The 16,996-nt window shown below is 44.5% G+C and overlaps 1 protein-coding gene across 8 annotated transcripts in view; it reads right to left on the bottom strand.

Annotated features, from left to right (window-relative positions):
- FHIP1B (FHF complex subunit HOOK interacting protein 1B) overlaps positions 1–16,520 on the bottom strand; it is a 35,381-nt gene extending 18,861 nt beyond the window's left edge. For 3 of the 8 annotated variants that reach the window (XM_064288523.1, XM_064288527.1, XM_064288530.1), the window contains exons 1-6: positions 16,419–16,520; positions 2,336–2,662; positions 1,566–2,204; positions 1,042–1,200; positions 775–861; positions 360–560 (exon numbers count right to left, since the gene is read on the bottom strand). In XM_064288523.1, the coding sequence (XP_064144593.1) occupies positions 360–560; positions 775–861; positions 1,042–1,200; positions 1,566–2,204; positions 2,336–2,473 (1,224 nt within the window). In that variant the 5' untranslated portion in view covers positions 2,474–2,662; positions 16,419–16,520. The other 5 variants (XM_064288526.1, XM_064288528.1, XM_064288525.1 and 2 more) reach the window with 4 other exon arrangements.
- Between the last annotated feature and the right edge of the window lie 476 nt (positions 16,521–16,996).

The following is a 16,996-nucleotide window of genomic DNA, read 5'->3' as shown; positions in this document are numbered from 1 at the left end:
ACCACTATGCCACCAGGGTTTCCATCAAAGCAGACACAAAACTTAAAAAAGAAGTGGCTTAAGTCACCCATAGCAGGCCACAGAGCCATAAACAGCTGAAGAGAACCTCAGGCCAATGCTACATTATGAGAAAAGCACAATGGAGAAACCTATCGTCACAATGAGCAGCCAAAGTCATCCAGAAAAGATCACTGTGTTCTAGATCTATATATTACAAAAGCAGGGAAGTGGATTAGAATCTGTACCCAAATGGTTAAAGGTTTAACACCACTGATTTTGAACTGACTGCTGGAGACACAGGCCAAAGAAGGGCAAGAACACCCTCCCAAAACAAAGATCAGAGAGAGAAGATGGCTCACCCAAGTAAGCCAGGACAGAGGTAGGGGCCATACCCGGGAGTTGCTGCCAATACGGGCAACAAGGGTGTCAAGGATGGTGTGGGTGTCATGCCGGTGTAACAGCAGGAATCGCAGGAAGGTACGGAGCAAGGCAGGCTCTGAGATACTCCGTAGGAAAAGTTCCAGATAGGCGGTACTGGCGATCATCTCCTCCACCGAGGTCTGGAGGAAGGAAGGGAAAGTTTGGAAATTTAGGGTTTCCCTGCAATACACTGAGCAAAGGGTCATATTTTCTGAGTTAGTCTAAGGAGGAACCAGGAGCAGAGAGGGAAAAAATGAGGAAGACCTAGCCCACTGCATCCCACATTGGTCCTGGCACTGAGGTTACCACCCCTTAGCCTAGCCCCTAATCCGCCTTGCCACCCATGACTCTCACCTTGTGCAGGGCAGGGCCCATGACAGGCACCAGGAACCCATTATGGATATAATCTACCAGCTGCTTCTGCACCAGGGGGTGAGCCACCTGTAGGGGTGCGAGACAGAGGAAAGAGGACTGTGTGGGGGGCCACTGTCTGGAAAGGAATAAAATGGTACAACACAGGGCCAATATGGCAGAATAGCAGAACTCCAGGGAATGCACCCTCTCTCATCCCATCTTCCCAGGATGACCCAGGGGCAGACCTGCAGGGAACCCCAGTCCTACCTGAATAACTGCATTGCAGAACTCTAGGGAGCTCATGAACAGCGCAAGAGCTGGCACTCCCAGCCAGTCCTCTCGTCGCAGGCAATGCCAATCATCTCCTGGAACCTCAATCTTTCGGGGCAGTGAGGAATACAGGGCACTCAGTCCTGTGGCCAGCACCTAGGGGCCATCCCCAAGGACAGGTTACCAAAGGCTCAAACAATATAAAAAGGGGGAACAGGGGAACTCTTAATCCAGAGTTCAGCTACAAGTAGGGAGAAGAGCTATTACCAGAACAGGTATTCAGTTACCCAGTGGGCAAGGATATCACCTGGGAACACTGGACCACAAACAGCCTTAGCACCTGCTCCATCCACCTAAGCCTAGGTTTCATCCCCACCTCAACTCCGTCAAACCTAGCAGGCTACTTCCCGGAGAAGCAGGCCCTAGTATGTAGCCCCTCCACAGCTCCAAGGTAGGAAGGCACTATCCAGTGTCTACATGCCATACCCTACCCACCCACCCCGATCCCAGGGGATGCTGACCGGGCAGAAGTAAGAGTGATCTGCGATGTAGCGGCCCACAGTGGGGCTCCCAGCTGACAGAGCCATGAGCAGGAGTAGGGCATCACGGGCCTGCTGACCCAGAGTGCCCTCTCGATGGACAAAGGGGACAAGGCAAGAGAAGAGAAGAAGACGAGGGGCAGCTCCAGGCTCAGGAGGTGGCTGCAGGAAGAACTCAAGCAATGAAGGCTCCCGGGCCACACACACACAGAGCTGGCTGAGGAGTAGCACCAGGCCTTCATCCAGTGCTGGGCTACTGGGCACAGGGCGGCCGCAGGCATCCAGTAGGACCAGCAGAGCTTCTCGAACTGGACCATGCCGCAATAATGGCTGGCGAGCTTCGCTCACTAGCATCTCAAATAGTTTCAGCTGTTCAGCCCGCCGTTCCTCAACCCCATCTCCAAGCTCATCCCATTGCAGCTGCCATGCCAATACACGGGTCAGCAGATCCTCACGCAGAGCAAACTCCAGCAGGGGCCCAGGGGCTGTGGGTGCTGAAGGGACTGCACGATCCTCTGCCAACAGTGTCAGCATCTGATAAGTGTGGTTGCACACAGCACTGAGATCATCTGTACCCCCAGGAGCTGCCCTAGGGCCTCGCCGCTCCAGAATTCGCACCACCTGGGGAAACAGGACAGAAGATGGAAGGAATCTAAGATCTAAGGTCACTAAATGGAATGGTGAGAGAATGCAGAAGGTTAGAAGGATGCAGGCAGCCAGTGAACCAGGCTCTCTGGCATATAGTCTCCTACCTGGGACCAGTGATTCTTAAAGACCATGAGGCAGGTTTCAGGGTCAGCCATGACAGGGGTCTGCAGACTGGCCCCCGGAGGTACACGGTGCCCAGGGCCCCGGGAGGCCAGTCTGCTCAGCCAATTCATCCTCTCCATGAGGCAGGCTGGGCAGAGCCAGCGGCCAGAAGGCCACACTCAGGGGATGTGCCAACTGGAGGCTTTCTCCACTTGTGTCTCCAGTCCGCTTCATCCGGTCTGTAAGAGCCAGTAGCTGGCCATGGAGCCAAGGATGCACCAGGCTGGAGTACAGACACCAGAGGTCGCTGCCCAGTCCAGAATACAAATCTAATTCAAAGAAAGAGAATAGAAAGGATAAACGGAATTTAGCCTTTCTCCACTCCCCAGAAGGAAGACTGAGAGCCACTACACTGAAAATGTACATGCACATACACACACACAGCCCACTCGTATAGCTAGTCAGCACCTCAAGTAAATTTAACATGTCTAAAACAGAACCCATAGTTTCTACCACCAAACCTCCCCTGCTTTCTTCATCTCAATAAATGATACTAACAATCACCTACTTGCTCAGGCCAAAAACCTGGGCATCATTCTCATTTCCTCTTTTCCTCACCCCTAATAGCCAGGTCATCAGCAAACCCCATCATCTCCACCCTCAAAATATATCGCTATTGCAACAGCTCCCAGTCTGGTCTCCATGCTTCCATTTTTGTCCCCCTTAGAGTCTATTCTCTACACAGCAACGAGTGACATTTTTAAAACCAAAACTGCATCTCTCCCCTGCTGAATACCCTTCCATAATTTCCTATTACACTAGTAATAATCTATATTTCTTACCTTGGCCTATAGAACTCTATATAATCTAATCTTTGACTATGTTCTCCTGCCATCTTCCTTGTCACTCATATTTGAATCATACAACTCTTCTTAAATACTCTGTTCCCTCTGCCTGGAATGCTCTTCTCCTGATCTTCACATTGCTCACATCATTCAGTTCTTTTCAGATGTCATCTTCCCAGAAAAGCTTTACTTAACAATTCCAAGTAGAACATCTCTACTCACCTTTACTCTTCAGCCTCCTAATTTACCTTCTTAGCAGTTTTTGCTATCTGAAAATTGTTTATTTCTTTGTCTCTCTTTCCCACTAGAATATAAGTAACCTCTCTGAGGTCAGGATTTGTCTATTAACTGCTGTATCTCCAGTGCCTGAAGCAGTGCCTAACACACACACAAAAAAAAGCAAGGCCTAGGGGCTCAATAATATGTGTTGAATGTATGAATGCTTAAGTGAATAAATGAATGAACAAATAAACAACCAACCAACCAGGAAACCCAGTCCTGACCTGACTTTAGTCCTCTGGGACTGCTGAGGAAGAAATTTTTTTCTGCCTACCACTGTTCCCTCCCTAGGAACACATCCAATAGCCTCCAGGAGGTGGACAAATAGATCCTTAATACCCTTTCAGGGTACAATTATTTTCAGCTTTGAATTTTTTTTTTATATACATTTGCATTAATAGAAGCATGATGAGTCAAGGAGTGTGTTTAAATTTATACTTGGTAATAACCCATTGCATCAAGTCGATTCCGACTCATAGCGACCCTACAGTCAGTAATATGGATTTAATATGGTTGGTAATATGGATTTCCCACACACGTTTGTCAGTTTGTCATACTGAGGCTTGCATGTTGCTCTGATGCCAGAAGCTATGCCACCGGTATTCAAATACCAGCAGGGTCACCCATGGTGTACAGCTTTCAGCTGAGTTTCCAGACAAAGATAGACTAGGAGGAAGGATCTGGGGGTCTACTTCTGAAAAAAATTAGCCAATGAAAACCTTATGAATAGCAGCAGAACACTGTCCGATACAGTGCCAGAAGATGACCCCCTTAGGTTGGAAGGCACTCAAAATACAACTGGGGAAGACCTGCCTCCTCAAAGTAGAGGAGGATGGACTCAAGCTTTCGGGACCTTCATCTGCTAATGCGGCACAACTCAAAATAAGAAGAAACAGCTGTAAACATCTATTGATAACCAGAAAGTGGACTGTACAAAATATGAATCTAGGAAAACTGAAAATCATCAAAAATGAAATGGAATGCATAAACATTGATATCCCAGGTGTTAGTGAGCTGAAATGGACTGGTAATGGCCATTTTGAATCAGACAAGCAACTCATCTACTATGCCAGGAATGACAAATTGAAGAGGAATGGCGTTGTGTACATCATCAAAAAAAACATTTCAAGATCTATGCTGAAGTACAATGTTGTCAGTAATAGGATAATATCCATACGCCTACCAGGAAGACCAGTCAATATGACTATTATTAAAATTTATGCACCAACCACTAAGGCCAAAGATGGAATAAATTTAAGATTTTTACCAACTTCTTCAGTCTGAAACTGATCAACCATACAATCAAGATGCATTGATAATTACTGGTGACTGGAATGTGAAAGGTGGAAACAAAGAAAAGGAACTGGTAATTGGAAAATATGGCCTTGGTGATAGAAAGGAAGCCGGAGGCCTCGTGACAGAATTTTGCAAGACCAACGACTTCTTCATTGCAAATACCTTTTCTTCACCAACATAAACAGTGGATACTAGATAGTACATACTCATGGATCTAGCCTGATGAAATACAAAGGAATCAAGCTGACTACGTCTGTGGAAAGAGATGATGGAAAAGGTCAATATCCTAAGACAGAATAAGGCCAGGGGCTGACTGTGAAACAGACCATAAATTGTTCATATGCAAGTTCACGCTGAAGTACAAGAAAATTAGAACAAGTCCACAAAAACCAAAGTATGACCTTGAGTATATCCCACCTGAATTTTAGAGACCATCTCAAAAACAGACATGACACACTGAACACTAATGACCAAAGGCCAGACGAGTTGTGGAATGACATCAAGGACATCATCCATGATGAAAGCAAGAGGTCATTAAAGAGACAGGAAAGAAAGAAAAGACCAAAATGGATGTCAGAAGAGGCTCGGAAACTTGCTCTTGGACGTAGGGTACATAAGCAGAATGAAGAAATGATGACGTCAAAGCTGAACAGAAGAGTCAAAGGATCCCTCAATAAAACAAAGTAAAGTATTATAACGACATGTGCAAAAACCTGTAGACAGAAAACCAAAAGGGAAACGCAAACTCTGCATTTTTGAAGCTGAAAGAACTGAAGAAAAAATTCAAGCCTCGGGTTGCAACACTGAAGGATTCTACAGGGAAAATATTAAATGACACAGGAAGCATCAAAAGAAGATGCAAGGAATACACAGAGACATAGTAGCTGAATTGAATCGGTCAACATTCAGCCATTTCAGGAGGCAGCATATGATCAAGAACTAATGGTACTGAAGGAAGAGGTCCAAGCTGCACTGTAGGTACTGGCGAAAGATGAACTGACACAGTGGCTCCAACAATGGGCTGAAACGTAACAACAACTGTGAGGATTGTGCAGGACCGGGCAGTGTTTTATTCTGTTGTACACAGGGTTACTATGAGTCGGAATCAACCTGATGGCACCTAACAACAACAACAACAATATGGATTTTGAGAAATATTATCTGGTACTACATGGTTACCACAGAACTTTTAAGGTTTTTGAACCCACAGTTAGTGGTTGCTCGTCTGTGCCACCAAACCTAGGCTGCTGATGTTTTTCATGCCACCTTCCATTACATGGGGAAGGTTACATGGGGAACCTCTGGTTTTCCAAACATGACACACACAAAAAAAACAAAACCCACCAAGGGATATGGAATATGCCTAACATCTCATCCATATTTGATTTAGATGATCCAGAAGATGACATTTTGGACTTGGAGTAGTTTTTAAGACTTTTGGATAATGTCCTTCGAGTCAATGTGTTTTGCATATGGCAAGGACATGGATTTTGGGGGGCCAAAGGGTGGAATGTAATGGATTTAACTGTGTCAAATGTCCCTGACAGGGAACCATAAATGCGTTTACAAGGCTTATCTAGGGGTTCAAAAGCCAAAAGAGACAAAATTTTTACTCAATTACACTTCCTGGTTGCACTACCTTACTTGCAAGCCTCGTACCCCAGCTATTTTGCTTTAACTAACATTGCTTTTGCCTTTGCTGTTACTCAAGTCCCCATTGGAGGGAAGCAAATACTTTCTGTGGTAAAAACATACTACCGAAGAACCTGAAAGCTAGAAAAAGTAGGTGGTACACCGTATATACCACAGATCATCAAAGGATTTTAACCTGAATACTCCTGAAAGGCAGAAATCCAGAGTCACTCAGAAGAACAGAACTATCTTCATTTTAGCAAAAAAGGCATGGACACACTCCCACATATACACACATCTCCCACTTCTGTCAGATACACAACACTTACTCCTAAGACATGATATGACACCCTCACAAGAGAATACTCGAGATGGCTGGTCGGAAAGGGGTGAAGTACCAAAATAGCTATTCGCCCTGGCTATGGCCCATATGGAGCTGTGGTGGCACAGTGGTTAAGCATTTGGCTGCTAACTAAAAGGTCAGCAGTTCAAATCTACCAACCCCTCCTTGGAAACCCTATGGGGCTGTTCTACTCTGTCCTACAAGGTCGCTATGAGTCAGAATCAAGTCGACGGCAATAGGTTTTTTTTTTCCTATGGCCCACAGTTCCTTCTCCATTACACCCACCACTTCCTCATCGGTATTGTCTCTTTCTCACATAAAAACTTCACAGGAAAGGTGTGATTCAGTTGTCCTTCCTCTTTATACTCAACTAGGGCTGATGGAACCCGGAGACCTGGCATCAGCCCCACATTTTGCCCTGCGGCTATATTAGCCACCACTTTCTTTCACCTAGATACTCTCTCCCTCACTATTGCCAGTTCACAACTTTGCTTAAGGAAACCTCCGGTAGGACAGGCGATAGTCTTATAAGAAGAGCCAGTCCCAAAGAGCAGGTAGGGCACATTCATTGATAAACAAAATGTTACATCCACAGTGACATATACTGGTCACCGTGTGAAGTAAGCACTGACAATACAGAGATGAATAAAAACAGTTGGAGGGGTATAAACACAAACTCCAATAAATACTATAAATAGAGACATGTACAAAAGTGTCATAGGGCAGGAAGGAAAGCAACAAATTCTGCCTGGGGGACTATAAGAGGGTTCCAAAAAGGAAGGATATCTGACACAATTAAATTCATGACATCCCACGCTTTGGCCCCCTAAAACTCATGTCCTTGACATATGCAAAACACATTCACCCTAGTACATCATCCAAAAGTCTTAAAAAACAATTCCAAGTCTAAAATCTAATCTTCTCAATCATTTAAATCAAATATAGATGAGACTTAAGGCATATTCTATCCTGGGGCAAAATTCCTCTCTTTCTGTGAAGCTGTGAAATCTAGATTACAGTTTATCTGTTTCCAAAATACATGGTGGAATAGGCACAAGGTAGATATTTCCACTACAAATCGGACAAATTGGAGGAAAAGAAGGGAAGACAGGCACCAAGCAAATCCAAAACCCAGCAGAACAATTTATATTAGCTCTCAGGGATTGAAAATAATGCTCTGGTTTCTTGAGACCATCTGGGCAATGGCCCCAGCCTCCAGACTCTGGGTATTGGCCAAGGCCTCTGGATTCTGGATGGAGGCCCCTCAGCCCTGGGCTTCAGCTCCCCCTTCCAGGTCCACCTGTATGGCAACTCTGCTCCCTCCACTTTGGGCAGCCCCATTCTTCTAGTCCATCTGAGTGGCGACCCCACCCCCTTGGCCCCTGCAGGCACTGTTCCTCTGTCCCTTGGGCACAGAAGCCCTGCCCCCTAAGCTTTGGGCAATGGCCCCATCTCCCTAGCACACCAAGCTGGTGAAGATCTGACTCTTTGAAACCTAGGAGGCTGTGGCCCCACCCTTTGCAATCCAGGAGACTGTGGCCCCACCCTGTGGAACCAAGAAGGCCCTGCTTCCTGTGCTCCTTTCAACAGTTCTGACCTCCGAGCTGCTCCAGGGATGGTCCTTTTCTTTTCCTGGAGGACAACAGATGTAGCTCTTTTGGTCTGCTTCCTGCCTGTAGAATTCCAAAGGCAGACAGTGTCCTTTCCTTTCACTCTTTCTCTGTCCCCTTCAGTCTAACCTGAGGGGTTTTCTCCTATGGTAGCTGGTTAGATCATCAGTCACAGGCTTAATTTCTTTAATAAAAGGTTATGTAGCCATGTCCTTGGCGAACAGTCCAGAACTCATGTCCTTAGTTTGTACAACAGAATTTTCCAAATCTTTAAGTTGTTTTCATTTTTCACAGTTCATTTTTAAGTCCATCTCTTTCTTCTTGCATTTTATCATCAAGCTTCAAGAAATCACACAGCCCCTTTAAAATCTTGCTTAGAAATCTCATCAGCCAGATATCTAAGTTGATCACTTACAAGTTCTACCTTCCACCATATATTTCAACATAATTCAGACAAGTTCTTTGCCACTGCATAAAAAGCACTACCCTTCTTCCAGTGTCCAATCACATGTTCACCATTTCCTTTTAAAGCCTCACCAGAAACATATTTAATGTCCCCATTTCGGGCAACACTCTGTTCCTGGCACCATACGTGTTCTCTCAGATGATAAGAGACTTTCTCTATAGCTGTCCTTACTTCCTTCAGAGCCCTCATCAGAATCACCTTTAATGTCCATAATTCTACCAACAGTCTCTTCAAGGCAATCTAGGCTTTTACTATTAGGTACCTTAAAGTTCCTCCAGCCTCTACCCATTACCCAACTCCAAAACCACTTCCACATTTTAGGTATCCGTTAGGGCACCACTCCCACTTCTCAGTACCAAATTCTTAGTTATCTAGTACTGCTGTAACAGAAACACCACAAGTGGATGGCTTGAACACAGAAATTTATTTTCTCACAGTTTAGGAGGCTAGAAGTGTGAATTCAAGGTGCCAGCTCTAGGGGAAGGCTTTCTCTGTCGGCTTTTGAAGAAGGTCCTTGTCTCTGGGCTACTTGCTCCTGGGCAATCTTCACGTGGCTTGGCATCTCTGTTCTGCCAGCTTACTTGTTTAATTTCTTTTATATCCCAAAAGAGACTGACTGGAAACACACCCTACAATAATTCTGTCTCATTAACATAACAAAGATAACTGATTCCCAAATAGGATTATAAGCAGGCATAGAGGTTAGGATTTACAACACATATCTTGCAGGGACACAATTCAATCATAACACTGACGTAGATCTTTAAAAACGACACACTGACCACATATCGCACCATTAATCTGCTCTGATGTATAAATATAGTCCCTTTATTAAAAGAGCAGCAGGAAAGGCCTCCTTCATATTAAAAACAGTATGTACAAAAATACAGCACTGTGAAAGAGCATGACAAGTTTGAAGAACAGTTCCAAGTTCAGTGTGGCTTACTCGTAGACTATCTAGAGAAAAGAGGCACAATAATGAGTTGAAAGGCAAATAGGGGTAAAGGTTATAAACATCACTGAATACCATGGTAAAGAGCTTGAGTTTTATCTCTTGATATCCTGGAGACAAAGGAGGTTTTTAAACGAGGAAATGACAAGATCAGATTTGTCTTTAAAAACATGTCAGACAGCAATTTAAGGTGCAACAGAGACAGATAGCAGTGGAAAATTTTTAAAAAGCTGCTTTAATAGTCCATATGAGAAAAAAAGGATGGCATGAACTAAAGTGGGAGTAGCAGGATTAGAAAAGATAAATCTGAGATTCACCTCTATGTTAGCATATCTCATCTAATACCGAAATTATGTATACTTGTAATGTCTCTGCCAATGAATAGCAAGCTCTTTGACAATAGGAATCACATCATTCATTCTTCTCTGAAATCCTAGTTCCGACAGAGGGCCAAACATTCAAAAATGTTTATGGAACTGAATGCTGAATTAATAATAATAATTATAATAGCTAACATATGTTCAGCAGTTACTATGTAGCAGGTTCTGTTCTAAGCACTAGGTGTACTAGCTCATTCAAACTCAAAAAAACCCTATATTTACTATTATCCCTTTCTTACACACAAGAAAATCAAACCCAAGAGAAGTTAGGTAACTTGCCCAAAGTTACCCAGCTAGAAATTACCAGGGCTGGGATGCAAATGCAGACAATTTGCCTCCAGAATCCATGTTCTTAACCATAAGGTAGAAGCAAAAAAACCTGGCAATTAAATATGGAGGGTGAGAAAAAACCCTAATATAAAGTATAGGAGAATCAGTAAAAGATAATGCTATTAACAGAGACTAGGGTCATTATCTTAACATAACAATGGGAACCGTGTTTTAGAAAAGAGGAGGAGTACAGTTTTGAACACACTAAGTTTTGAGCCACCTACAGGATATCCATGATGTCCACAAAAAGAAATAGCATGCTTGAACTCAAGACTGAAATCGAGACTAGAGATATATTTTTGGCAAGGTATCCAATCTTAGCAAAGTAAGGCCTTAACATGTCCCAAACTAAACTATCTCCAGCTTCTGGAACTGAATTTCAGAAGTTAACAAACTGAGCCTACCTCACAATATACCTGGGGTGCCCACTATTGCTCGCCTATTTGACAAACAAAGAGAAAACCTCACAGACTCAAGAAGGACTTGCCTCTAGAAACTGTCCTCACCCTCATGCCTTTCAAAGACCTCGAAGGGAAGTGCCACACTGGAACCAGCTCAGAACCCAAAAACCAACACTTGACCCCTGGACCCTGCTGACACACTCCAAAAACAAAACGGAAGGTCATAACTTACAGTTCCTGTCACCTGTTTAGACTCTCTGACCCCCTATAAACCCTGCAAAATTTGGACTAAGACAAAGAAGAGACTGGAATCACCACATTCTTACTTTCTTCTCATATCAAAAGACAAAAAAAAAGCAGACCTATTCTTCCCAGACTTACCCTCAGACTCAGCCACAGGGAAAAAAAAGGGAGAAAAGGAGCTGATCTCTCAGACCCACAAATGACCCAAGGCCAGACACTGACCATATAGCCCAAAATACAGCCTCACAGACACAGTCAGCAAGGGCATCAACCTACCTGAGAACAGCAGGCACACGGCAGGAAGTGGTTCAGCCTCACTTAGGAACCTTTGCCCTGGGAGGGGCAAAGAAAGGGAGGGAGCTGGGGGCAGGGCTATACCTGCAATACCTACAGCAGAGGGGGAGAGACCAAAATGACCTCCCAAAAACAGGTCAGTAGAGTTCTAAGGCTTCTCTCTCCCTACAGTGGCTCTTCCTAGGCAAAATGACTGCTTACTGACATAAGAGGCACGGAGGAGCTGTTATCCTTAATAATGAAGGTAGAAAGTCCTGACTAAAACCTCATAGAAATAAGAAAGGAAGAAGGGAAGAAAAATCCGACCTCACAGATGCCCACCAATCTAGGGCTCATCTCACACACACTCTCCCTCTCTTCTCTCCCTCAGGCCTGCATGTATAAGTCAAATGGGATATCAGTGTATGGTCCCCACTGCTTCCCTCCTATTCCCCTCCTCTCCTCCTATACCACCTCTGCTTCTTGCAGGGATATCCTCACCTGGCTCCAGCAGAGCCCTCGTAACTCACAAAGTGAACCTCTATCACACAGTGACTCCTTTATAACAGAGAATGCCCCACCACACCTGGTCATTTCTACCCTTGTTGTACGAGGGTGACAAAGAAGATGTTAAAGAGGAGGTGAAACTGAACTGGTTTCTAAAAGATAAGGAAAGTTCACTAGGCAGAGAAGAAAAGGCATTCCTAGTAGAGGAAGCAGCTATTGCAAAGATCCCAAGGCTCAAAAAAGTAACATGTTTGTTAGGGAACTATGAACAATTTATTCAAACCAGAACACAGAGTAGGGAGTGGCAGCAGATAAGACTGGAGGTAAGTCCAGGCCAAACACTGCCATATTAAGGAATTTGGATGTTATCCTACAAGACACGAAGAGCCAAAAGTTTTCAAGCAGAGAAATTCCATGATCAGATTTGTATTTTTAGAAAGATCATTCTAGGGATGGACTAGAAAAGCGTAAACTTGAAGGCAGGAGACTGCTGCGGACGGGGGGATACGAATAAGAGATGATGAGGAGCTAAACTAAAGCTTTAACTGTGAAAATTGTAGCAGTGGAGATGAAAAGAAGAAGAGAAATAATCAAGAAAAATGTATTAAGATTTTAGTGATTAGCTGCATGCAGGGGATGAAGGAGGGAAAGGAATGGAAAATACACTGAAGTGTCTGGACTAAGACAGGGCACATGGGTATAGAAGCAGGCTTTCAGGGTAAAGACAGTGAGTTCTGTTTTGGACATGGAAATTTGTAGATACCTGTGGGGATACTGATATCTCAACATACATACACACACACACACAGAGAACACACGGAACACAGGGAGAGACTAAGACCAAACACAGAGAGGTTATCACCTCATTACGATATATTTTTATATTTCACATTGTTTCTCTAATTTGAAATTATCTTTTCATGTGTCTATCTCTCCCAACTAAACTGAGAATTCCTTGAGACCTCAGAGAATCAAGTCTTATTGCTCGTTATCCCATAGAAGGTAAGTGTCAGACTATATCTATACTCAAGAAGTATTTGTAGAATTAATATATAAATGAATGAATTTGTTCTCCCAGCACTTAGCAGTGTACCTGGCACACCAGATGTTGAAAAATGGTGACACACATTGTTTCCCCACAGCACCTCAAACGTGTTCCTGTCTCTACATCATCCTCATCTATTATCATCCTCCCAGTCCTACCACTTGGAGTCCCTGGGTAGAACAAACAGTTAAGTGCTCGACTACTAACGGAAAAGTTGGCAGTTCTAATCCACCCAGAAGTGCCTCAGAAGACAGGCTTGACAATCTGCTTCTGAAATGTCGCAGCTGGAAAAACCCTATAGAGCAGTTCTACTCTGCACACATGGGGTTGCCATGAGTCAGAATTAACTCAACAGCCAACTAACAACAACAACAGACCTACCACTCAGCTATATGCCCTAAGCAAAATTCATTATATTTAATGCATTATTTCAACAAAGATCTCAGTATAACAAACAAAAAGCTGAATAAACCCAGTGCTTTCTCAAATACTGGAATTCAGACAGTCCCTAAGAACTCTCCAACATGTGACTTGACTCATCCTATCACTCCCCGCCCCCAGTACCGTCGAGTCACTATCACTGTGTAATCCATATTACGTGGGTATTATACCTATCTGTTTCTATGTCATCAACACAATATTAAATACAACCCTCATCCCTATGTCACTCTCAAAGTCCCTGTAATCTCTTTGGACAAAGAACAATTGTAAATCATACAAAAAATGCTTTCTGTCAATGTATTGTCCTTTATATTATCACAACTGTTCTTATAGATCAGATACCTTTTGCTCCACATCACCTTCATTCGGTGTTACAACTTTTCTTTCCCCAAGTCGTTCTCACCCTCAAATTTTGAGTCCAGCTTTGCCATTTACCACCATGTGACCTCTGTCTTCTGAATTTGATTCCTCCTCTTAAAATAAGAATTCCTGTCCTTGCCTAGCTCACAAGGTATCTGTGTAGCAACAGTAAAATTTGAGGTTGCTATGTAAAGTATGAATGCTGTTCAGACATCAGAAGTCATACAGAATTATTGCATAAACCCATTTTCCCTCAGTCTAATACAACAGCAACACCCCATCACTCTAAATTGTGATCTCAGATTTCTGGATTTCATGAACTAACAAAAATAATTTTTAAAAAACTAATAATTATAAAATAGAGTTGTCACTTCCTATTTTGGCAAATAAGACCATATTTTAAAAATCCACCATCTACTGTCACCATCTTACTGATGAAGATCAAAGACTACAGCCTTCAGTATGGATTATACCTCAACATAAAGAAAACAAAAATCCTCACAACTGAACCAATAAGCAACATCACGATAACTCAATGCCCATGGAAGCAGCAGTGAAAAAAATCAAATGACTCACCAATGACCACTCTAACAGGTATAACAAGGCAGCGTCCCAGATAGAACAGGAGAAAAATGTAGAACAGGATTCAAATTCACGAAAAAAGACCAGATTTACTGGTCTGACAGAGACTGGAGGAACCCCCAAGACTATGGGCCCTGGACACCGCTAACCCAGAACTGAAACCATTCCCGAAGCCCATTTTTCAGACAAAGACTATAAAAATCCCAAACAGGCCTATAAAACAAAAAATAACATGTGAAGAACATGTTTCTTAGTTTAATCAAATATATAAGACCAAATGGGCAACTCCTGTCCAAAAGCAAGATGAGAAGGCAGGAAGGGGCAGGAATTGGATGAATGGACACAGGGAACCTGAGGTGGAAAGGGGGAGCATGCTATCACACTGCAGGAATTGCAACCAATGTCACAAAACAGTATGTGTAAAACTTTTGAATGAGAAATTAAAAGATACCAAACAACAAATTGCGTTGGGCAAATTTGCTGCAAAAAATCATTTGCTGTCAAGTCAATTCTGACTCATAGTGACCTGTAGGATGGAGTAGAACTGCCCAATAGAGTTTCAAGGGATGGGCTGGTGGATTCAAACTGCCAGCCTTTTGGTTAGCGGCTGTAGCTCATTCTAGGTCTTAACCACTGTGCCACCAGGGCTCAAAAGGCCTTTTTAAAGTGTAAAAAAGCACTTAAAGACTAAGGTATGCCTGACCCAGGCCATGGTATTTTCAATCACCTCATATGCATGTGAAAGCTAGACAATGAATAAGGAAGACAGAAGAACTGACGTCTTTGAATCATGGTATGGCGAAGAATATTGAATATACCATCGACTGCCAGAAAAACAAACAAACCTGACTTGGAAGAAGTATGGCCAGAATGCTCCTTAGAAGCGAGATAACAAGACTTTCACATCTCTTGGACATGTTATCAGGAGAGACTGGTCCCTGGAGAAGGATAAAATGCTTGGTAAAGTAAAGGGTCGGTGTAAAAGAGGAAAACCCTCAATGAGATGGATTGACACAGTGGCTGTAAAAATGGGCTCAAACATAGCAATGACTGGAAGGATGGCACGGGACCAGACAGTGTTTCATTTTGTTGTACACAGGGTCACCATGAATCGGAACAAACTCAACAGCACATTAACAACAACTGTCACCATTATTTCATAATCTTCTTTGTGAGTCTAAATATAGTGCTGTGACAAGCCATGTGACCTCCATGAAAGTAGAGTTAAAACTTGAAAGTGGTCAGTCCGATACAGATAACAATTATCAAAGCCCCAAAGCTCAGCACAGGTGAGGAGTAGCAGTGGAGTAAGGCTGCCTAGAAGCAGGTGGAAAGAAGACAAACATAGTCATAGCCAAAAAAAAAAAAAACCTTTATGAGAAAGATCACCTTCAAGTCTGCAGTCCAAAAGAGGAACTTAGGTACTAAAGTTCCAGTAATTCCTCTGTTGAAACAGCTCCCAAAATTATTTTTATTACTATTGCCTGTGACACCTCCAATTTTTGCACTCCAGAATATGTAGACCCTATTTTTTTTATGGGTACAGGGCACTCAAGTGCACAACATTTCCACCCAAGCTCTCCTACTTAGTCTAAAATTATTGTTCTCACTGGGCAGAACAGTCCATCAAAAGAGGCCTCAGAACCAATCTCTCACCCTCATCTAAGTCTCACAATCTTCATTCCTTCCTCCCACCCCTGCCCTCAACTCCTTCACCATCCCACATGCTCCTGCCTTCGCCCTTTGCTCTCCTCCTCCTCCTCCTCGCACAGGCATTACCCCCTCACTCTGGTACCAAGGTTGTCCCTCGTCCCCGCCCTCAGGAGTCCCAGTCCCTTGCTAAACGGTGTGCACAAGTCCTTTCAACTTGGCCCCTGAGAAAGCACCCCAACCCTTCACACAACCCAATCCCTTACCTGTCCACTTACCCCTAGGCTTTCACCTTGCTCCCCTAGTTAGACACTCACACCTGGCCCCTCACGACCTGCCAGACCTACACCCGGTCCCCTCACAACCAGTACAGTCGCCAAGCCAGGTACTGTCATTTCCTGGCCCCTCATGTTCTCACGTGCCTCTCCGGGCCTCCCGGCCCATGCTTACCGTTCACTTACAGAACCTCGACCCTGGCCAGGCCCGGTCGCCGCGCCCCTGCTAGGTGAGCTCAGGCCGCGGCCATCGTTCCTCAGGCGTCCCAGCCGCGCCCCGCCCCGCGCCACACGCAGCCCGCGCCCCCGCGCACCCACGTAACCGCCCAGCGACGCACGACTGGGCAATGGCGTACCTGCTCATTGGATGGACGCAGCCACAGCCAAAGCGTCGACGCTTGTTTCCTGGCAACGGCCGAGCGCAGGGGCGGGGTCGCCAACGGAATTCCGAGTGAGAAACACTACCTCTCTCTAGGTACCGCCCCTTCTTACTGTAAGCCCCGCCCCTCAGGGGGGCTCCGGCCTGTCATAGGCAAAGACCTTTCGGAAGGCGGAGGCCCGCGGGGCGGAGGCGGAGCCTGGAGAGGAAAGGTCGCATAAGAGGGCAGAAGGCGGGACTTTGAGAGGCAGGAAAGGGCCTGGGGGCGGGGCTAAAGAGGAAAGGGCGGGGTAGAGTGGGAGAGTGGGCGTGGAGAGGGGCGCTGAATGAAAGTCAGAGGGTCAGAATCAGTACATGGAAGAGCAGAGCCTTGG

This window comes from Loxodonta africana, chromosome 7, assembly GCF_030014295.1.
Source record: "Loxodonta africana isolate mLoxAfr1 chromosome 7, mLoxAfr1.hap2, whole genome shotgun sequence".
Taxonomy (NCBI): Eukaryota; Metazoa; Chordata; class Mammalia; order Proboscidea; family Elephantidae; genus Loxodonta; species Loxodonta africana.
The sequence above is the reverse complement of the archived record's forward strand: the minus strand, read 5'-3'. Positions and strand labels throughout refer to the sequence as shown.